This window comes from Fusarium phalaenopsidis (assembly GCF_050370095.1).
Source record: "Fusarium phalaenopsidis strain FUZ10S chromosome Unknown contig_32334, whole genome shotgun sequence".
NCBI classification, from domain to species: domain Eukaryota; kingdom Fungi; phylum Ascomycota; class Sordariomycetes; order Hypocreales; family Nectriaceae; genus Fusarium; species Fusarium phalaenopsidis.
Window position 1 is genome coordinate 153,206 of NW_028145390.1, and position 20,871 is coordinate 174,076.

The window sequence follows — 20,871 nt, forward strand, 5'->3', positions numbered from 1 at the left end:
TTTGTTCGAAGCCAAGTTGTGGGTGTTTGAGACCTTCCATGGTCCAGCTGGCGATTCTTTATACCTGCTGGATTACCAGGCAAGCGCACACAGGCCCCAACCATTCTCCTCTGTAAACGAACGATTGAAAATGAGGCTCTCAATCGTTGTACAAGTCGAGGCTGGATGGCGCAGCCGCCTCTGTCCTTCCCAAGGCATGGACGATGTTAAACAGAACCTGCACGTGACCCCTTCCAGGTTACCTTGGGATGTCTCGAGGTGGATAGTGCCTGGATGTTAAGCACACCGACGGTTCAAGTCCTCGGCAGGCCGGTTATGACGATTGGATAACCTCGTTAGGGACATGGTGAACAATGGCTGCCGTCGATGCAGAACTTCCATAGCTGTAGCTTATTGCAGAGCGTCGATGCTGCCTCCCACTACACTCCTTCGTGACGTTCCACGTTTGACAAAGTAGTAGAGCTCCTTTGTTCTTGAGGCTGAGAAGGATGCTTGTATCGTTCGGATCCAGGCTGGTTGTAAACCCCGAGTGGCTCGGACAACCCAAGACTAGAAGCTCCGATGTCTCACATTCTTCCTTCGGCCTGAGCTGACGCACCCCCGGCAGAGAGAATGTTTTCGGTTCTCAGCCCTATTTGCTGACTCGATACGATGTCATGTCCACCACTCCGTCATACCGACGTGCCATGTGATGGAAGCAGGTAACGTGGAGCCCTCGACATGTGTGTCAAGAGGCGTTCATAGGGCAGAGCAGAGCCGCAAGTTTGTACTCATTTTTGTTCATGAACCTCGGTGGCAAAATTCTGTTGAGGGAGCAACTCTGAGGGTGTGCACCTCGGACAGACGAAGTGACTCGGGGTCTTTTCTAAGCAGCCCGAGCGGACTCTTACGATGACCTCATAGAGCTCGACGGGATGGTCTTGTTTGATCATACTAGGATTTTATCCACCTCTTTGGTAAATCAGGATGGCCGCCCTGACCGTCAGTCAAAGGGGTTCCATTGTACGTTGAACGACGTAGAGGTGGCTCGTTTTCTTGACGATCGTTTTGGCCTCAATGTCTGGATCCTGCTGCCATGCAATCTTTGCTCTCTCATTGAAACTGAGTTTTAGATGAAGCGTCGTTGGGACTCTCTGCTATTGTGCTTTGGCCGAGTTACAGGGGCTTGCCATCTGTTGGTGAGGCCGAACTAAGGGTCATGGTGGTCATGTGACGACCAGCGCAAGTGGGGCATAGCTCCCACCAGCCACAGACGCCACATCTGCACCGCCACATCCGCTGCTTCCTTCTGCCCCACGTTCTCAAGTTCAATTTGTGCCCCTCCAAAGCTCTCGACAATCTCACGCTTGTCCCTGGACTCATTCTCACCCTCGTTAGGCCAATCTGAGCGTGGAAAAGGGCGTGAAGCTTGGCGCACTCATGAATCGCCAACAGCGGCCGGTCCTCAAAAACGGCGTCGATCTCCAGCTCCAGTCCGCCTTTAACGATGGCAACTGGGCTGTCGTGATCCGCCTGGCTGAGAAGCGAGCTCGAACGTTTAATGATCAGTATTATGAGGTGCGCAGTTCGGCTTCCCCGTCGGTATTGCAGGAGACTAAGTATGGATAGATTGTCAAAATATGTGCCGAAAGCCAGCTCGATGACCCCAGTGCCAAGTTTGCTGCCGTGACGGCCATCGACAAGTTCGTCAAAGAAGGAACCGTTGTGAAGGACGTGGACGGCATCGATCTCCTTGAGTGGGCAACGCAGGGCCTAACGACCGAGGATGAGTTCTCTCAGACTCTGGGTCCTTTGAGGGCACGCCTCGTCAAGGCTTCGCCCAAGGATAGGATTGGCGCCAGCCGGTGCTTGGAGTCTTGTCTGCTGCATTGGGACTTGATCAGTGCCCAACAGGTATGACAGGGCCCATCGTCGGCTGACCCAGCGGCTGACTTGCTACCCAGATCGCGGCTATCCTCGACAGATCGTTCCCCCAAGATCGGACATTCATGTTTTGGAACATTGTCATTACACATCTGTTGGCGGTAATGCCCCTCGTGCACCTCTGCCTGTCGCGGGCTGACATCCATCAAGACTAGCCCTCAGTCGCCACCCGAGAAGAAGAAGCTATACGGTATGCTCGCATTGAAACAAATCCAGCGTGCTGCACAGCTATCTGAACTGGTATTTGCCCTGCTCACGCCAACAAGTCTGGTACTAACACTACCAGGCCGCGAGCTCTGAGGGTGACGATGCCAAGCCTCAACCGCGGAGTATCCAAACAGAGGAGGAGATCTTGCTGCTTTACGACATTGTAGAGAAGCACGGCTCAGAAGAAGATTTTGAGAAGCTTGTTTCCAGCCCCGTCTTTTGTCCGCTTGTACAATTCCGCAAGGGCCGAAAGGAGCTCTTCTTGAGAGTCATTTCGAAACACCAGCGCCAAGGAGACCATGAAGCCATCTACCAAATATGCAAGGATTGCTTGTCGACAGAGGACGAAAACGGCCAACCAAACCTTTTGGGGGCGGACTGGAAGGTCTGGAAACACTTTATTGATGCGGCTGCTCAAGTAAAGACTGTGAAACCAGAGTAAGGCAACCATTCCCTCCGTGCCCAACCTTGGCTAACTCGCTCTAGTATTGAGGAGACCGTTCAGAAAATCCTTTTGAAGTTTGTCAAGTCACCCAATTTGCGCCCCATCTACAAGCGGATCATCTTGTTGGCGCGTGTCGCCGCAGCCTTCAACCTCGCATCAAATGACAAAGACGACCTTGCCGATGGCGAGCCTGCATCTTTCCGACTCAAAGAGCTGATCAACTACATCAAAGACCAAGGCATCAATGCTGCCTGTTTTGATGATATCAAGACCTTTGTTGAGGTGCTCACCCCACCTGCTTTGTCGTATCTCGCCTATGACTTTGTTCCCAAGCTGGCAGACGAGATGGATGACGAACTCAAGTCGGCCAGGATACGAACCCTTTCTTACAAGCTGCAATACTTCGCCGCTACTTGCCCTTCCATGTACACCAACGTCCCCGGAGAGAAACCTCTGCGGAAATGTGTGGTTACCGACATTGAGGTTGACACCAGCTCACCAGCGCCTTGTTTCAAGACAATTGCCAAGAATGCGCTGGAGGTGTACAAATCGTTGGCCGAACTGACAGAAAAGCATCCATCCGTTGAGGGCGAGATCAGACCAGAGCTTGCAGTTATTGTCACCCTCTGCAACATCCAGCTGGCATTCCCTCCCTCAACAGAGATATCCAACTCCCCTGCCTCTTTTGCACCGCTCCTCCGTGCTGTCTTGTTGCTAGAGCACCAGCTTTCCTTGACACCCAAGCATGGAATCATCTCACTCCTTCTTGTGCAGCTACACCTCCTCACGGGCTCCTCGCCGCGAGCGCGTGAGATCTGGGAGACACTTGGTGTGAAACGCACCATCATGGACTCGCTCGGGCCCATTTTCTACGACCGTCTATCTACCCTTTCCCCGGCCCTGATTTCCCCGTCCGATAACTGGGGTTGGGATCTCATGGAGCTTCTTCAATCTCACTTTAGCGTGTCTTTGAAGCTTCGCATGCCTAGGCGGTTGATTGATGCCTTCGAGTCAGGCAGCTACAGCAGTGTTATCGACATTCCTCAGTATATTGAGAATCTGCGATGGAGTTGCACCCGCGCCATGAGCTTGGTAGAGGAGACTAGGACCGAGAGACTTCTGGGAGAGAATTTCTCAGAGGTCCTCATCGACCCCCGTTTCGGTGAGTCTTCCCAGACGTTGCGCTGCATCTTGATAAGGTACTAACAGACCCTAGTCGAAGTGACTGATGATACACAACTCGTTGAGACCATCGACTATGGGTCTTTCCCCTCGTGGGATTGTAGCTCTCAACCGGCTGTATACTCTCGCCTTCGAGTTGGTCCAGCATTATCGGTGCGTCCCAGACATCCAAACCTAGGTGCTCGCTAACGAATCCAGAACCGACGTGCTCATTTGTCGCTTCTTGCCGAGGCCTTCCACGAGGTGCTCAGCTACAAGCCTCCAGCGATTTACAAGGCTTCAACGGCAACCGCGATACCCGACCAGATCTTTGTGCTCGAAACTCTGAGCCAGCTGAGCAACTCGTTCACCAAGTTCCTCCAGGGTCCCAGGAAAGATGTCACACCCCAGGAGGCGACCTACTTTGAGGTCATTAGCCTTTTGAGCACCCTCATTCCCTTTGTCACGAACATTGGCAAAACAAAGACGATCCCTGAAGAGTTTGCACAGATTACGGATACTCTCAGCATCGCTCTCGACACCCTCAAGCTCGACATAACGGATCCATCCGACGTTGCGAATCAGGTCACTGCCCTGAGCACGCTTCACTCCCTCGCCGTCCTCCGTGACACGGCCAGCGCAATCAAGAACAGTGCCAACTGGATCATTTCCTTCAACGACCGCGAAAAGGAGCGCGACCGCTCCGGCAAGAGTAACCTGCCCAAGGAGGTCATGGCCCAGATCAAGGACCTTGTCACGGCATCAACGGCCGCTCTCAAGGAGGGCAAAGACTGTGTGGACAAGCTGAAGGGCCAGGTCATTGGCAGAGACTTTGAACCATCTGTGAGGAGATGGATCTTTGAGAGTGCCGATGATGTATTGGAAGTTGTGGGAGAGGGAGCCACAGGAAAGCTCGTCAACAGCTGGGAGACGAACGTGAAGGGATGGATGCACGTTCAATGGAGTTAGATGATGGGCTGGCAATAGACATACATTAGATCTATGCAACCAATACATGTAGCACGTCCGTCATGCAGGCATCTTCCTGGCCTATGAGAAAGCGATCATCTTGATCCATCCGTTGTTCCCTCGACCAATCCCACTTCGACGGCTGTTGGTTGTCGTCACACCCAAGCATAAAGGCTCCATACGCCCGCTGCCAGAGCCGACATGAAACTCTTGCTCTCCAACCTCATCCCCCCACAGCGCAGCCTGCCCATCTTGACCACCGCCATGTGTGCCCAAAGGACTTCTGAATGGCCCGGATTTTCCACGTGGACCAAGTTCCAAGCAGAGCCCGGTCCTATTTATGAGTTCATCTTTGACCCGCTCTACACCTGGAGTGACTCAATCCGCACGCCCACCTACGGGCGCATCACAGAGTCTCCCCAAGACTGCATCCTGAGTCTCGACTGGGACTCGCCCGAAGCCTACCAAGAGTTTAAAGCTTCCCCCGAATACCAACAACTGATGGACAGCTTGGGAATTAACTCGACTCAAGCACACACTCAGATCATAATCTTTGAGAACCATAACTTTGGCTGCACATCGACTCCCAACACGGAGATCTTGACCGCGTACTGGCCCCTCTCCCTCTCTCCCGAGATACAAGACGCAGTCTGGGAGGCAGAGCCGCTCGTCCACACGCCAGCGTCTGGGAGGCCAAGCCGTCGCTGCTACGAGCAGCCCCCGGTGTTTGGATGGGTCAACGAGCCAGAGACCTGGAACGGCGACAAGGCTCTGGCAAGCGTGTGGTTACACGACTGGAAGAGCGAGGAGCTAGAGGCTAGGTCCAAGCGCACCGAGAAGAGGGCTGTTCCTATGGGCAGAGAAGTCATCTACCCGCTCGCGGTGGATGATTTCGAGAAACACCTACAGGATCTCGGTGCTCTTAGTTGGGAATAGATCCATGTTTTTTCGAGGATCTCAACTGGATTTATGACGATGAAATTAAGCGATATTATTGCCTCGAAAGGATGAGGCTTGACAGGTTAGCCAGAGGTGTAGATGCTGTTTGAGGCATCTTGAATCTCAGTGTATACAGCCTCTACCTCTAACGGGCCAGGGGAGCCCCCCGAGGCTGCTACCGAAGCGATCCTTCTGAAATGTCTGGAATCGCTGGTGGATTAGTCTTATCTAAAGACATGGCCACTTGGACTGCCCTTGCTGGTACAGCAGTCTCGGATTACGCGAAGATACAGGATCGACTGTCCTTACCCTCATTGCTACCTTGGGCGAACCAGTGTTGACAGTTTCCCACCCATATTCCTGGCGGTCGTTGAAGACTAAAATGGCCAAGCGTCAACCACCTCATTCAGTTCGAATTGCTTCATCTGGCTTGTCTGTTATTGCTACTTTGTCTCTACTGATCTTGTAACATCAAGCAAGAGCTCTTCTACCTCCCTTAGCAGGCCAGATACCAAAGAGCTAGACACCCCCGCTCAGGAAGCTATCAGAACGCACACCGTCGAGCGTGAGGCTTTTATAAGGGGGCTATGAAATGTCGGACCTGATATGGCAAGTGAATACTTTTTGCTCTCTGCTGCTAGCTCCAATACAACTAAGCCCATTTCTAATACCGAGGAGACAGCTATAATGGGCACCACTGGACCTAAAGCGAGTGTCTTCGTCACCTTCAGGTCCGCGGGAGGCGGTGCCAAGACCAATGAAGCTCCAAGTAAAACTACAATATACAGAAAGCGACAATGCATCCTCGGAGGAGGGGATTTCTGAGACAAGTATCATGGTAGAGGCTAGACCCGCTCTGACAGAGGCCACAGGCCCCATGCCACTCATGTCATTGACCAGATTAGTTGAAGCCACCAATGCTGGCGTAGGGAACATGGATACTAGGGTAGAGATAATAGATTCAGATGGTCACACCACGTAACGACAACAGCCAACCTTCATCGACGCAGAAAATGGCCCCGCAAGCCAGGCCATCCTGTGATGACAACCACAGTCAGTGACCCCGGGCCGGTGGACTATGGCTTTGCGATCCCTGCAATCTGAGGTTCTTGGACGCCGACATCAGTCTCATCTTTGGGTGGAAGACGAGACCCCGTACGAGCCATCTCCTTTCCATCCACATACCATTGCGAACAGCGCCACAAGGCCCTCCATTGTCAATCTCCATCGACGTCAGGCAGCATCGAGACCAACGCAAAGTGGTCTCTCTCTAACTGGCCAGAATTCATACAACTCACAGAGGAGACAGTTGAATGGAGGCCAGGTACTGGCAGGCCGTCTCTGGTATTGAAACAGGAAACACCACGACCTTCTCCGAAGGAACTACAGAGTATAGACACCTCCTACCGGCGTCTCCATCAATGCCACAACGACCAGCTCGGTAACGAGCTAGATCACTTCTCCCTGTAGAGCCATTTACGGCTGCAATGTCTAAGATGGTGTTCAGAGCATGATAGAGACAGTGACAAGCACTATCTTGGTGTCTTTGCCACCTCGACCACTTCATCCCTTGAACAAGTGGCCGGATTTGGCGGGGAGCGAAGAGGATATCAGCGTGTCGCTGAATATTCTCAGTTGCAGCTGGGCTTGGCCTTTAGCACCAAGCACTCAAGTTCCGCCTCATCCGGCCACTTGTTCAAGGGATGAAGTGGTCGAGGTGGCAAAGACACCAAGATAGTGCTTGTCACTGTCTCTATCATGCTCTGAACACCATCGAGATATACGGCCTTGATGCAGGTCGTGGACGAGAAGCGATACAATGAAAGGATCTATCGATGCCGGGCCGTATGCGAACAATTGACTTCCAGCCCGTCCAGACATGACCCAAGAAGGCAAACAAGGCGATGATATCCAGCTTTTGCAACTGGAGTACAGGTTTAGCGATGTAGGGTCCGATAAAGGCAGTGGTAAGGTCTTTCAACTTCGGCTCACCTTTTCTATTGATAGAATAGGCAAAGGTGTGCCCTTGAGGACTAAGTAATTCGCGTCGCTGTCCGTGTGTGGCGTGTCGCTTGCCCGCCTCCTCAACCTCAAGTCATTCTTGGGCTGCCCACGCTTCCAACCGCTCTGAGTCACGCTTCATCTAAAAAAAAATTCAAGTGCCAATAATTCAGGACGATATACCTCTCCTGTAGAGCCGCCTACCTAGCAGAGATCATTAACACTGTTCCCGGGTGAAAAGCAAAGATTGACGAAGAAGCATCTATAACCGCCAGTTTACCGTTAGAGAAGCGCTTTTCTTGTCAACCTAAAGTGAGATTTCGTGCAACAAGGGACTTGATTGCTACCACAAAGCATTGATCGGGGTTGGGATGCGGACCTCTCGGAGCAGTGGCGGTATGCCATCCTTGCTCAGCCCAGATAGGAAACAAACCAAGGTGTCATCTCAATCTGCAAGCCATCAAGGCATGTAACCCAGGCGCAAAGTATCGGGAAATTGCATCCCCAAAACGAGAGCCTCTGTAGAGACGGAGATTAAGCGTTTCGATTTCCAGTGAGTCATTTCACACGACATGTATGACTGGGCAGCACGCGGGTCTAGGAGAAAACGAGACACCAGTACATAGCGATTAATTAGCTTATCGTCCACTGAGGGGAACAAATAAGGTAGAATTAGAATAATAACATAGTAATTAAAAGAGATATAAAGCCTTCCCTTGTACTATCACATTACTTTTACTGTTTTGGGCCATCATTTATGAATATGAGATGTCTGTCGTTCTACGGATGCTCCCGTTTATTTCTTAATCCGCGTGGGCACTAGCCAATAAAACATCCATCGAATAAACACCAAACTCTATGAAACGCGACCGTTTAATGTGCCCAACCTGCCCGATGACATGCAACAACATACGCCATCCCATGCTCCCCCACGGAGGGAGATCCATCGGCTCTCGTTCCCGCCCCGGCCGCCCCGATATCGCCGTGCCGGACCCCGGCATGGACCCTTGCCCTACACCGGCTCAGCGGTGCGCCAGGGGCATGTCGACAGGGGGGACTTCTCCTAAAACATCGGTGAGGTGCGCCGCACAAAGCAACGTGTAGAGTGTTGATCACAGTTTATGTTTGCTGTGTGTTCTTTTTTTGTGCTCCGTGAGGTGGTATCTGTGGGAATTTCGTCATACTTAATCGTAGGCGCTCTGGCCGCCTGACGGGAAGACGCAGCGAGCGAGCGGGCGGCCAGGCCAGCACATCATATCCCGTGCCACGACTTTCCTTGTCTCACTCCTTTTCTCATCCTTTCCATTCTGCTTCTCTCCTTTTACTCTATCTTCTTTTTCATCTTACAAACTTGGATTTTACCGTATCTTTACCTATCTTGTTCAATGAGTCCCGATTCCTCCGAGCCGGGCGGCTGTCGGGGATGCGCCAAGATCTTGGAGGATGAAAAGAAAGGGGATGAGAACGGCGTCACCGTCAAAGAAAATGGCAGTAAGTTGCATATGTCTAGTCATATTTATATACCAAGCAGGCTCAGATATACGCTCCTTGTGTACAAGTGTATACGCCTTTACCAATCTCAAGCTGGTCTGGCTAGGGCCAAGTGGCCGTGGCCTGGGATAAAGGCAACCGTATCGTTTCCAACTCAGCGTATGATTTTCAACCCAGTTCACCGATTCACTTCACATTATCTCAGCCTCTGCTACGTTAATGTGTTGAGTTGAACGGTTAGAGTCAACAATTCCCCAGATGGCTAGTGCCACATGCAAGGTGGCTGGTGAACTGGCAAGGCTGGCGCTCACATGGCTCTGCCTGGCCGTTGACCAATCAGCGCCCGTTTATTGCACAAGGCTGTAGCGGCAATTGAGACATGCTCAACACTTGGACACTCCCCCCTTGAATTGCGAACATTCAGCTAAAAGTTGCACAATGCGGCCGAGCGATTGAACTTTCTGTCCTTTTCATTGTTCTAGACTCATTGGCTGTTTTTCGCCTATCCCCTGACTTTTTTCCGCCGGAAGAAGAGACCCTGGCATCGCGCAATCGCGTCATAGCTCCAATTTGGTAGTTCCCCGGCCTCGGCGTAGTGACAGGCCCTTCCCTAGCTTGACTCTTCAACACCAAGCATCTATCTACCCTGACAGCTTCGTCACCACGGTTTAGTCTTTATAGTTACGGCGTTGGCTCACGTATGTACTTTGTATTGCGGATTCATCTTCTTCCGTCGAACACTGTCCTCTACTGGCCCTGCATCTCCTCTGCCCCTCAATCTTCAACATCACCTGAATATGCTCCCACCTTGGCTGCAGAACTGACACCGCCTAGGCGCCCACAAGATGCCTTCCCGGACGGTTTCGCCGACCATGTCGCCCGCCCCTTCGTCTCCGATCCTCTCTACCCTCGAAGTTGCCGAAGACCCCGCGACCCGACCAGACCTTATCCATAGCCTCTCCCATGAGAGCACCGTCCTTGCTCTCGCCGTCAGTCCCCAGCATGAGATGATCTATGCTGGTACACAGGATGGCGAGATTGTAGCTTGGTCTCTCGACACTTTCCACCAGGTCCATCGTGTCCAGGCACACAAGCGCAGCGTCCTGTCGCTCTCCTTCTCCCCCGATGCCTCCCTCCTGTTCTCCAGCGCCGGGGATCCCATTATTAACGTCTGGGACCCCAAGACCCTGACTCGACTATACGAGATCTACGGCTCCTACGACGTCGGTGACATCTTCTGCACCGCGTACAGCCCCCAGCACGAGACCCTCTACATTGGAGCGCAGAATGCCACCATCCAGTGGGTCGGTCTCAACGACACAACCGCTCGTGTGTCCCCCGAGTCTCAGCAACACCCTGACCGACGAAACCACCGTTTCTTTGACTCCAAGCCCCCCGGCGGTACGAGCACGCCGAGGCGCAACGATGACCGTTGGGGCTTGATCCCCAAAGCCCAGACCGTTCTCGAAATGCACTCGGGTTGCGTCAGAAACTTTGCGCACTACGGTTATGTGTATTGCATGATCATGGCCAAGGGCCCCACCGTCGATGTCGGAACCGATGACGATGTTTTAATATCTGGTGCTGGCGATGGAACGATCAAACTTTGGAGCTTGGGGCATGCTGCCGGCGAGGACGAAGAGCATGAAGGTGGTATTCAGGAGATCATGACCCTGGGCTCTGACAATGCCGAGTCTGTCTTGTCGCTGGCTCTTGATAGCTCGTTCTTGTACGCTGGCAAGCTGGATGGCGTTGTCGAGCTGTGGGATCTTGACACATCTCAACGGTTAAGAGTCATCAAAGCGCATGATTGTGACATCATGTCGATTCAGATGGGTTGGGGTTATTTGTGGACAGCTGCAACTAACGGTTGGGCCAGCGTGAGTATCATACAGTGTCCTCTCCGGTTCTTCTCGCTAATATCCAGCAGAAATACAGCACAACTCACTACGGCAAATATCAGCATGCGTCGTCCGGAACTGTACCCCAAAAGTACCAGTGCCTCTTGAGATGGCACGCTCACCATGGCAAGATTCTGGCCTCGGCGATCACCACCTACAAGAACAAGCAGTACTTCATTACTGGCGCCAACGATGACAACGTCTCAATCTGGGCTATTGACCCTGACGACTGCTCCAAGAAGGAGAAGGAAGTCTCTCAAGCCTCGGACAACTTGCTCTTGTCGACCCTCCGAGACTTTGTGTCGTACAAGACAGTGTCTTCCCGTCCAGAGTTTGCTGAGGACTGTCGTAAGGGAGCAACATATCTCGGTTCGCTCTTCAAACGTCTAGGTGGCCATGTTGAGATGCTCAGCACTGAGAAGCCTCACAACCCTGTTGTCTACGCCCGCTTCTCGGCCAAGAAGGAGGCAGCTGAGACACGGAAGCGCATTCTCTTCTACGGACATTACGACGTCGTTGCCGCTGATAGCCGCAAGGGCAACTGGACCAACGACCCATTTACCATGCAAGGAACTAATGGCTACCTCTACGGTCGTGGTGTCAGTGACAACAAGGGACCAATTGTCGCTGCCCTCTATGCTGTTACGGACCTGATGGAGGCTCAGCAGCTAGAGAACGATGTCATCTTCTTGATCGAAGGTGAGGAAGAGTTTGGATCGCTCGGCTTTGAAGAGGCTGTCAAGAAGAACAAGGAGCTGATCGGTGACGTGGACTACATCCTGCTTGCCAACAGCTACTGGTTGGACGATGAGGTGCCTTGCTTGACATATGGTCTTCGTGGTGTTTTGCACACTACCATTTGCGTTGATGCGCCTCGGCCTGACATTCACTCTGGAGTCGACGGTTCTTATATGTTGAACGAGCCGTTGACCGATCTTACACACATCCTCTCCAAGCTCAAGGGCCCCGGCAATCGGGTACAGATCCCTGGCTTCTACGAGGGAATCCTTCCTGTGACTCCGGAAGAGGAAGCGCGCTATGACGACATTGCTTCTATTCTAATCCGCAGCAACCCTGAGAAGGGCCCAGAAGAGAGGCTCAAGCAGTCGCTCATGGCACGATGGAGAGAGCCGAACTTGACGCTCCATCGGTACAAGGTGTCTGGTCCAGACGGCAGCCTTGTGAGCAGCCACGCCAGCTCCCACATCAGTCTACGACTGGTGCCGGGTCAAGAGGTGGATAGCGTGATCGAGGCGCTGACGGCGTTTTTGGAGAACGAGTTTTCGCAGCTCGAGTCACAGAACAGGCTGACCATCAACGTGGACAACAGAGCCGAGCCGTGGCTGGGTGATCCCACAAACGCCATCTTTCAGACCCTGGAGAAGGCCATCCTGGAGACTTGGCAGGGCTCTTTTGAGACGTCTGCTCCTTCAGGCGATGCCACACCAGATGTCGCGCCTGAGCAAAATGAAGTCCTCTCGGTCAAGACCAAGCTGGGCAAGCCTCGCAAGCCGTTGTACATCCGTGAGGGCGGTTCGATCCCAGCGATCCGGTTCCTGGAGAAAGAGTTTGGAGCACCGGCTGCGCACTTGCCATGCGGACAGTCGACCGACTCGGCGCATCTGGACAATGAGAGGATTTGTCTATTGAACCTGCTCAAGGCCCGTGAGATTTTTGGCAAGGTGTTTGGTCGGTTGTAAGCGGGGTGGAGGATCTGAAGGAGTTGACGAGACGAGCAAGCGGGCGTCAGGGTTGTGAAAGAGAGATGTAAGATGTTTGTCGAAAGAAATGCCTAGAAAATGATACCCTGTTTCACTGCTTGATGGTGTTACTGCATCTGCCACGCCAGATCCAAGACTCGGATCGCCACAACGACCGAGTTGCTGGGAGAAGCTAAAGTTGATCGACGACGGAACCAACGATCCCGTCAACTTCAAAGAGTTTTTGCCTCGCCTGTGCCTTGTAGGGCTGTGAAGAAGCGGTCTCACGATAACCATGATCTCACCGCAAAGCTTACCGAAACACATCTCTCGGTTGGTAGAGAATGCGACCCTCCACTCAGCCCAGCTCGGTTCGACGATCATCCCCTCCACTCCCTGCTGCACGATCAGGGACCTAAAATTAGACCCCCGCCCCCAGCCAACCACGCGACGCCAGTGAGTGCCTTGGGGATGCTGCAATGCAACTGCGCCGCATTGAGGCTGAGCTTGCCTCTCGCTCTTTGTCCTTCTTTGTCTGTCTGCCAGCTCGCAGTGCAGCGCAGCGCAATTTGTTTTTGTGCCTTGTGCCCGACCCAGCGGGAATTGCGGCACATTTGGAACACTGAGCGTTTTCGGAGAATGGAGATAAGCTCGGTCGATCCTGCCACTACGTACCCGTTCCCACCAAGTTGGAAAGAAGGCTGGGGTCACACCTTCCCTCCCTCCTGGCTTGGTGCTGACTGGGGGATCGTCACTGCCTGTTTGCATATTTCCTTCCTTCCTTCCTTGGATGAACCAAGTTAATAAAAGCACTGTCCCGTCATCATTCCTGATCCATCTTTATTGACCCCCCTCCATCCAAGCTTTGGTCACGCGCGTTGTTTTTCTCCTCTTTTTAGCCCGTACGACCAGCGCATCCTCCTTACACTCATCAAAGCGAAGAAAAAAACAGTTTGCGAATCGACCTTTGTCACTCGTTTTTTTCCTCTGCCGACTCTAGCGACATTGTCATTCGTTTTGTGTGACCTGCTTTTTTTGAGGCTTGGAAACTATCGGATTTCTCGGCAATTTTATTGAATCATCGCCAACCATTTGGGAACAAACCAGGCTGGGGTGGCTGGACAGCTGAAAGCGGGCGCCCAACGCTCATTCATCCCTTGGACCACGCTCTTTCGGTGTCGCATCCAACTTCTTTCAACGTTGTCTGATTGCGCGATCGAACATCTAGTGGATTGAATCCACCGCGACAACATCGACTCTACACGCTCGCTTGCCCATCATGGCGTCGAGGTGGCTCACCCTCTTCCTCCTCCTGTCGCCCACCCTCGCCGCCGAGAACAACTTTGGCTTCTACCCCAAGGGCGCCCAGAGTTGTCTATACAAGGCTGCCGACGATGCCGACTGTACCGGAAAAGACTCCAAGGAGCTCAACTATTGTCTTTGCGGTCAGGGCAGCTACAAGAACGATTTCATCCTCGGCTCCGCACGATGCGTTGGCCAGGAATCACCCGGCGATGTCGATGAAACCTTTGACACGATGCAACAGGCATGCAAGGACTCGTCCACGCCCCTGAAGGTGACCAAGGAGGAGTTTCAAGAGGCTGCAAAGGAGGGCGAGACGACGACGACGACAGCAGACAGCTCGACGACCACGAGCACGAGCACGACAAAGAGCAAGCAGACGGCCGATTTTACTACGACATCAGGTGGCAGGACGATCACAGTCATCGCAACCAGTGACAACAGCAACGACGACAAAGATACTACCAAGAACGATGACTCGAGTCTGTCGACTGGCGCCACGATTGGAATCGCGGTCGGAGCCGCCCTCGTCGGAGCTGCTTTCATTGGCGCCGGCGTCTTCTTCCTCCTGCGACGACGAAAGCGAAAGTCCGAAGAGTCTCACCCAATGCTTCCTCCCAACTACGACGGAAACCACGAGTACGCTGGCGCATCAACATACCCACCCTCGGAACCAAAGCCGGCGTGGGCAACAACCGCACCCAACCAACAAGGCTATAACCATCCGTATACCGGCGCCTACGCCCCTCCCAAGCCACAAGATGTGGCGAACCCCAACCTCGTCTACGAGATGGACGGTTCCATACCGCCTCCGGTTATGGAGATGCCCGGTACAACACCACACGGACACGGACACGGACGGTGATGACATGTGACGAACGAAAAGGGATTTAGATTTGGATTGGTACTGGAACGGAATAATGGCCATATACTCAGGATGGCTGGCGTCCAACGGTTGGATGTACAAACATGAGGCACTCCGGCAGGGGCCTCGAGGAGTTAATCATTGATTTGGGTCAACTTGAGATTCTGCGTCATGCTGATTGTATATCACTAATGGCGATATTGAACGTTATAATTTATTCGTCTTTACACTGTTCTTGGTGACTTGCTGGAAGCAAGACTTGGTATCGTACTTGGCAAGCGAGGCATTAATAATCCGCAATGCTCTAAGGAACCAGGTTCACTGGGTCAGTAAGCAGAAGCTCCCATGGCCAGATTCTATGTATAGCCGCCACTCATCATGGGTGATGATCCACCTGTCCATGACAACTGGGGCTTCTCAAGCGTAAGCAGTAATCACCGCAATACAGAGTCTTCTCATACTTGTGTATCCGAGGTCGCCGAATCCAGGCTATTAGAAACCACGTACGACTGCGGCATATACCATGGGTTCTGGCTTTGCCCTCGAGTGATCCACTTGGAGCGCCTCGAGGATGATGCGTCCAAGACGTCGGTCTTTCAGTCTATGGCCAAGTGTTATGGCTGCCAATAACCTCTGCGCTACTCTCTCAAGGGTATTGTCCTCTTCTAATCGATCTTTCAAACGCCCATGCCATATCTCTCCGAGCCATCAACTTCCACCCTCTGAAGCGCCAAAGACCCTCGGGCTAGATGATGGGCGCTCCTCATTAGCTGTACGGCATTTAAACTGGCCGTTCCAGTATTCTAGGAGAAGCAAACACGTTCATGCTGTTGGCAATTCATAGCTGTGCTAGAAAAGAGCACCTTGACAGCAACGCCGACCATTGGCTCTCCATGCGCACACGCGACAACCAGTTTCTCAACGTGCGGTCCCGCTGAGACGAGTGTCTATTCCCGGGCACACCATAAATACGCGCTCTCCTTTGAATGTCCAAAGTTCAAGTCATATTTTGGAAATGTGACGGGGCAGCTGTCTTCATCTTGGAGATGAACCCATCAGGCGGGCGATTGCAATGTGACACTTTGTCGTTCCTCCACACCCACCCTACCCGAGTCGTTCAAACTTGCCAGAAGAATTCTACCGGTGCAGTTTTAAACATTTCCCGCTGCTCAGAGTCGAATGAAAGCCGACTTGCCCAGTAAAAAGCATCATGGCTTCAATGTCGAGGGCTCATGGTCGCATCACTCGTTTACCCTAGAGGCAAGCTGATCACGATTGTGTCGAATTTCCCATCAACAGGCCAGCGGGGCAGAAAACTTATCTGTACAGGCAGTTAGATGGCTCTCTCAATCATCGCCTTGATAACGAGTCCCGTCTGCGCTCAAGATGAAATCACAGCCACCCCCATCCATCAGCTTGGTGTTGCGAGACACGGATGTGGCGCAGACCGTTGAGCTGTGGCGTCACCTCAACAAGCCTCGGCTCCCCCACACGGACACGGATACGGACTACTACAGCTAAGCTTTCTCGCTAGGTTTCACATGCTCTCTCTCTATCCTGCGAGAGCTATTTTCGAGTGTTGTTGTGGACAGCAAACTCTTGTTCTGTCATCTACATCGAGAATTGACGAATCACGACTCTGTGGCAGACTCTAAACGTAATCATGGCTGAGAGAAAGACCTTTGTGCTTATTACAGGGTAGGAATTTTGACAAATTGAACGTGTTGAGTTGATGCTGAATTGAGGTAGCTGTTCGCCTGGAGGCATTGGACATGCCCTCGTCACCGAGTTTCATCGTCGAGGTGAGGTTCTCATCTTTTTTGTCAAAATGTCGTTTACTCATATCCTGCAGGCTGCCATGTCATCGCCACGGTGAGAAACACCGACATGATCAAGGATCTCGAGGCTCCCGGCATCAGCGTCTTTCCCCTCGAGGTGACAAAGCCCGAGAGCATCGTCGAGTGCAAGAACAAGGTCGCCGAGCTCACCGGCGGTCGTCTTGACATTCTCGTCAACAACGCGTAAGATCTCATCTCCCACTCAAATATAGATACTGACGACTCCTCAGCGGCCGAACGCACACTATCCCCGCTCTTGACATGGACCTCGACGACGTCCGCGCCACGTATGAGGTCAATGTCTTCGGCCCCATGTCCATGGTGCAGATCTTTGCGCCGCTCCTCATCGAGGCTCGCGGTCTGATCCTCAACATCTCGAGCACATCGTCCATGGTGCCCTACCTCTTTGGCGCAATCTACTCGTCCACAAAGGGTGCCATCAACGTCTGGGGCCGGGCCCTGCGTCTCGAGCTGAAGCCCTTTGGCGTGCGTGTCATGACGGCCGTCACCGGCACGGTTAGGTCCAACATTGCGAGCCGCACTCACCGGTCCCTGCCCGAAAACTCCCTGTACAAGCCCGTTGAGGACGTGTTTGTGCGTCGTCTTACGTTTAGCCAGAACACGGCGACTGTGCCGACCGAGATCTACGCGCGCAAGCTGGTTGGACAGGCTCTCAGGGGCGAGGGATGGTTTGGAGGATTGATTGGCGGTACTCCTGACTGGTACTGGGCCGGAGGCATGTCTGGACGAGTCTGGATGTTGTCCTGTCTTCCCAGGTGGGTGAGCGAGAGCATCATTGGCATCTTCTTCAAGGTTGGCAGCATGAGCAGACGCATCCAACAGGCACGCGTCAAGAAGGACTGATGGAAGCGAGAAGAGTAGTGCGATCAAGTTTGTTTGTGAAAGAAGTGAAGAGTACTGTTACTTTCTGGTATATCTAATCGTGGTAATTATGGGGTGAAAGCAATGTTCTTAACACTGCAGCTTGTAGGAGGACTATCTTCGAGACTCCAAGCTTCGACCTAGTATGTCGAAAGGGGGGTATCCAAGGCTTGTTTAAGCCCACTTGCCGAGCAAACTCATCAGAACCATACCGCAGACAAGACCAAGCAGGGCCAAAGTAGTCGTGACAGGGCCAGCCTCTGTGAGCTCCCCCCCCCACATCCAGTCCTGAGCCCACATCTCTACCAGTCCAACCCAGACGAGAATACCGGCTGAGAGGGCGTCCAGAGTTCCCAGGGCGATCAGAGTGGAAGGGTTGTTGCCGTTGAAGACGTTCAGTACGCCGATACCGATGGCCATGCCGATGGGCGTGACAAGGGCGAAGCCAGCGCCGAGAATGAGCTTCTTGGTCAGGGAAACGGTCGACGTGCCAGTTCGGTCCACGGCGGGAGCGGGACTGTGCGAGTGTCCATGAGAGTGGAAGTGGGCGAGAGGAGTCTGGCCATAGCCAGCCGCGGCGATACGGGTACCCAGAGCGATACCTTCGAAGAGCTGGTGGAAGATGATGACGATGGACAGCGTGATGAAGAAGGAGTCGCCAGCAACAACAAGCGTAATTCCGATAACTGCTGAGGTTAGTAGACATCATCAGAGAGAAAAGAGTACTTACGCAGCGAGTGGAAGATGATACCAGCCTCCATGATAGTTACGTTGGTAAGCTCCGCCTTCGCAAGCGCCTGGGGAGACATGACGCCCTCGGACTTGTTCTCCTTGTTCTCCTGCCAGCGCATCGCTCGGTGCACAAAGTACTCAATAAGGAACGAGATGAAGAGACCGGCCATGACGATGGCTGCGGTGGTGGCCTCGTAGAGGAGCTCGCCGAGACACTCGTTTCCGAACATCATTGTCGCGTGGGTGAATAACTGCTAGGGTCAGCCAAGAAAGAGTCTTGGCTATGGGAGAACGTACGTGAACAAAGGCAGTGGAGATAATAACACCGGTACCAAACTGCTTGAGGACAGTGAGGAAGAGGTTAGACTTGATTGGCATGAAGGTGGACATCAAGATGGGACCAAAGACACCTGGAAACTGTTAGCGCTGTGCTTCTAAGACACGACTCTGACCTACCAATGGAGCTGGCAACGAGGACAACGAAAAGCATGCCAATGCGGATGCCAATCTTGTAGTCTCGGTCAACCTTTCCACACGAGCGACCACCCTCCTCTTCGGAGCCGTGACTACCGCCCACACAATGCCTAATCGTGTTAACATCGAAACAGACGGGATTGGAGAGCGACATACTCGACGCCGGCGTGGAAGTGGCAGTGTTCCTCCTCAGGATCGGCGGCGCCAGATTCGACATCTTCAGCGAGAATGATGGGAGCCTCGCCATCGTCGGACATGCAGTAACTGAGCAGTGTTAGCTATAGCCCGATTCTAGAGTACCTGAAGAACTTGCGTCTCTTCGCCGTGGCTGTGGCAATCGGTGAGCTGGGCGGGAAACTCCTCGGTGTTGGTGATGGTGGTCTGGACGTAGTACTCGGTTGAGCTGGGGCCCATGCAGTAGCTATCCCATGTTAGCATATATCAGCTGCGCACGACGTGGACAACACACAGAGAGGTCTCGTGCATGTGGCACTCGGTGACAGCGGTGATCTTGTCCGAGTCAGCGGCGGAGCTCTTGCCAGTCTCCTTGGCCGCAGTCTGAGTAGGGGCAGCTTCGTTTTCGGCAAGGACTTGAACTTCGCCACCGTCGGGGTTCATGCAGTAACTAGATGATTGTCAGAGGCGTATCGATGTAGGAGGACGAAAGAACTTGCACGTCTGAACCGTGGTTGTGGCAGGCAGTGTATGAAGAGGGAGGGTCCTCGGTGGCCGTCGCCTCGGCGGCTTCAGGGACGATCTGGTACTCAGTAGAGTCCGCCATGCAGTACCTAGAGAATGTCAACAACCATCATCCCATTTTCCGAGACCACATACTGCTTCGTCCCATGCATGTGGCATCCGGTCAGGGACTCAAAGTCCATGCTGGCCTCGGCTCCGGCGCTGGTGGCCGTGGCCTGGCGTCTGATGGCGCCGGGGTTGATCGAGGCCGACACGATGCCGGCAAAGAGCAGTGCTCCGACGAACACCACGGCGGGACGGCTCCCGCAAATACGACCGGTGCGAGTCATGGCGGTTCGGAGAGCGAGTGGTATGCAGCGGTGGGAGAGCATGCAATGTATTGACCGAAGAGCGAGGTTGCGCCTTGCGGATGATCGATCTGGACGAGGGCAGGAGGAGAAGAAGAGGTGGAAAAAAAGAAGCTTAATATTTAAACGTCCGTCCGCGTGGGGGCCGAGTTTGCAGTGAATAAAAAGTCCCCTACTCTAATGGATGGAGGGTTGGATATCAAGGTCCTCACTGACCAAGAGAAACAAAGTTCTGTCAGTGGCGGGCAGCTGCAGGCAGGCAGAACCGTGGGGCATCGACCTGGATGGATATCCGGTTGGCTTGGCGTAGCTGATGGAAGGGAGTGAATACGGAGTATATGCTGAGTTCATGTGCAATGACACGAGGCGGGCATGGATGCAGTGCGGTGCGTTGTGGTGCTAGGTACGTCGTAGGTGAATCATGGGTAGAAGGCTCCACGGCGACGTTCCGATGACCAACAGGCTGGGCAATCCTCGGTCAGTTTGGCGGCGCCTCCTTCTCGATGGGGGGACTTTCTTCAAGGGCCCATATCGTTGTGGAAAAGGGTGTGCACCGGGTACGCGACCTCATGTGTCAGTTCCAAGGCCGTGGATGCGTGGGATATGGATCTCAGCGGAGCCGGGGAAGAAGCGGTTATGCCATGAGTTGGAAAGCAAACGCTCCGATTCGAGAGGAAGGAGCGACCCATTGGAAAGGTTGGGGGTTACTGCTGTCTAGTTTACCTACACCTTACCTACCCAGGTCACCGTCACAACCTTGCATCTTGATAGAGACACGGCCTCGATGCATGCGAACCTTACTCAAGTACCAAGGTCCGATGCACAGTCAACGTAAACCCTTGCCCCAGCTGCATCGGCGTGGGCGAGTGAGCGAGTGGGCAGTTGCAAAGTGAGGTTGAGAACCTTGATAGACTATCTGGATGGATCAGAACCGCTAGGCTAGGAAGCGCCAAGACCAATAGGTGAAGGGGTCCCCTCTCCCCTTTGCGAAAAAA

At 53.2% G+C, this 20,871-nt stretch overlaps 6 protein-coding genes across 6 annotated transcripts; 5 read left to right on the forward strand and 1 right to left on the reverse strand.

Moving 5' to 3' along the window:
- Positions 1-1,383: 1,383 nt before the first annotated feature.
- LRP88_14179 (N-acetyltransferase B complex non catalytic subunit-domain-containing protein) lies at positions 1,384-4,705 on the forward strand (the record flags this gene model as incomplete). The annotated part of the gene is made up of 7 exons (XM_083250529.1): positions 1,384-1,557; positions 1,609-1,893; positions 1,944-2,024; positions 2,210-2,568; positions 2,617-3,737; positions 3,792-3,892; positions 3,956-4,705. The coding sequence occupies 7 exons, from the start codon at positions 1,384-1,386 to the stop codon at positions 4,703-4,705; spliced, it is 2,871 nt and encodes a 956-aa protein (XP_083093594.1).
- A 201-nt stretch (positions 4,706-4,906) lies between these two features.
- LRP88_14180 (uncharacterized protein) lies at positions 4,907-5,641 on the forward strand (the record flags this gene model as incomplete). Its single annotated transcript, XM_083250530.1, has 1 exon — positions 4,907-5,641. One exon carries the CDS (start codon positions 4,907-4,909, stop codon positions 5,639-5,641), a length of 735 nt encoding a protein of 244 aa, XP_083093595.1.
- Positions 5,642-10,008: 4,367 nt separating this feature from the next.
- Positions 10,009-12,737, forward strand: LRP88_14181 (glutamine amidotransferase subunit DUG2; the record flags this gene model as incomplete). Its single annotated transcript, XM_083250531.1, has 2 exons — positions 10,009-11,016; positions 11,067-12,737. The coding sequence occupies 2 exons, from the start codon at positions 10,009-10,011 to the stop codon at positions 12,735-12,737; spliced, it is 2,679 nt and encodes an 892-aa protein (XP_083093596.1).
- A 1,279-nt stretch (positions 12,738-14,016) lies between these two features.
- LRP88_14182 (uncharacterized protein) lies at positions 14,017-14,904 on the forward strand (the record flags this gene model as incomplete). Its single annotated transcript, XM_083250532.1, has 1 exon — positions 14,017-14,904. One exon carries the CDS (start codon positions 14,017-14,019, stop codon positions 14,902-14,904), a length of 888 nt encoding a protein of 295 aa, XP_083093597.1.
- A 1,663-nt stretch (positions 14,905-16,567) lies between these two features.
- On the forward strand, positions 16,568-17,606 carry LRP88_14183 (uncharacterized protein; the record flags this gene model as incomplete). Its single annotated transcript, XM_083250533.1, has 4 exons — positions 16,568-16,602; positions 16,654-16,706; positions 16,757-16,925; positions 16,973-17,606. The coding sequence occupies 4 exons, from the start codon at positions 16,568-16,570 to the stop codon at positions 17,604-17,606; spliced, it is 891 nt and encodes a 296-aa protein (XP_083093598.1).
- A 192-nt stretch (positions 17,607-17,798) lies between these two features.
- On the reverse strand, positions 17,799-19,858 carry LRP88_14184 (uncharacterized protein; the record flags this gene model as incomplete). The annotated part of the gene is made up of 7 exons (XM_083250534.1): positions 17,799-18,310; positions 18,376-18,607; positions 18,681-18,766; positions 18,967-19,094; positions 19,189-19,251; positions 19,300-19,455; positions 19,665-19,858. 7 exons carry the CDS (start codon positions 19,856-19,858, stop codon positions 17,799-17,801), a joined length of 1,371 nt encoding a protein of 456 aa, XP_083093599.1.
- Between the last annotated feature and the right edge of the window lie 1,013 nt (positions 19,859-20,871).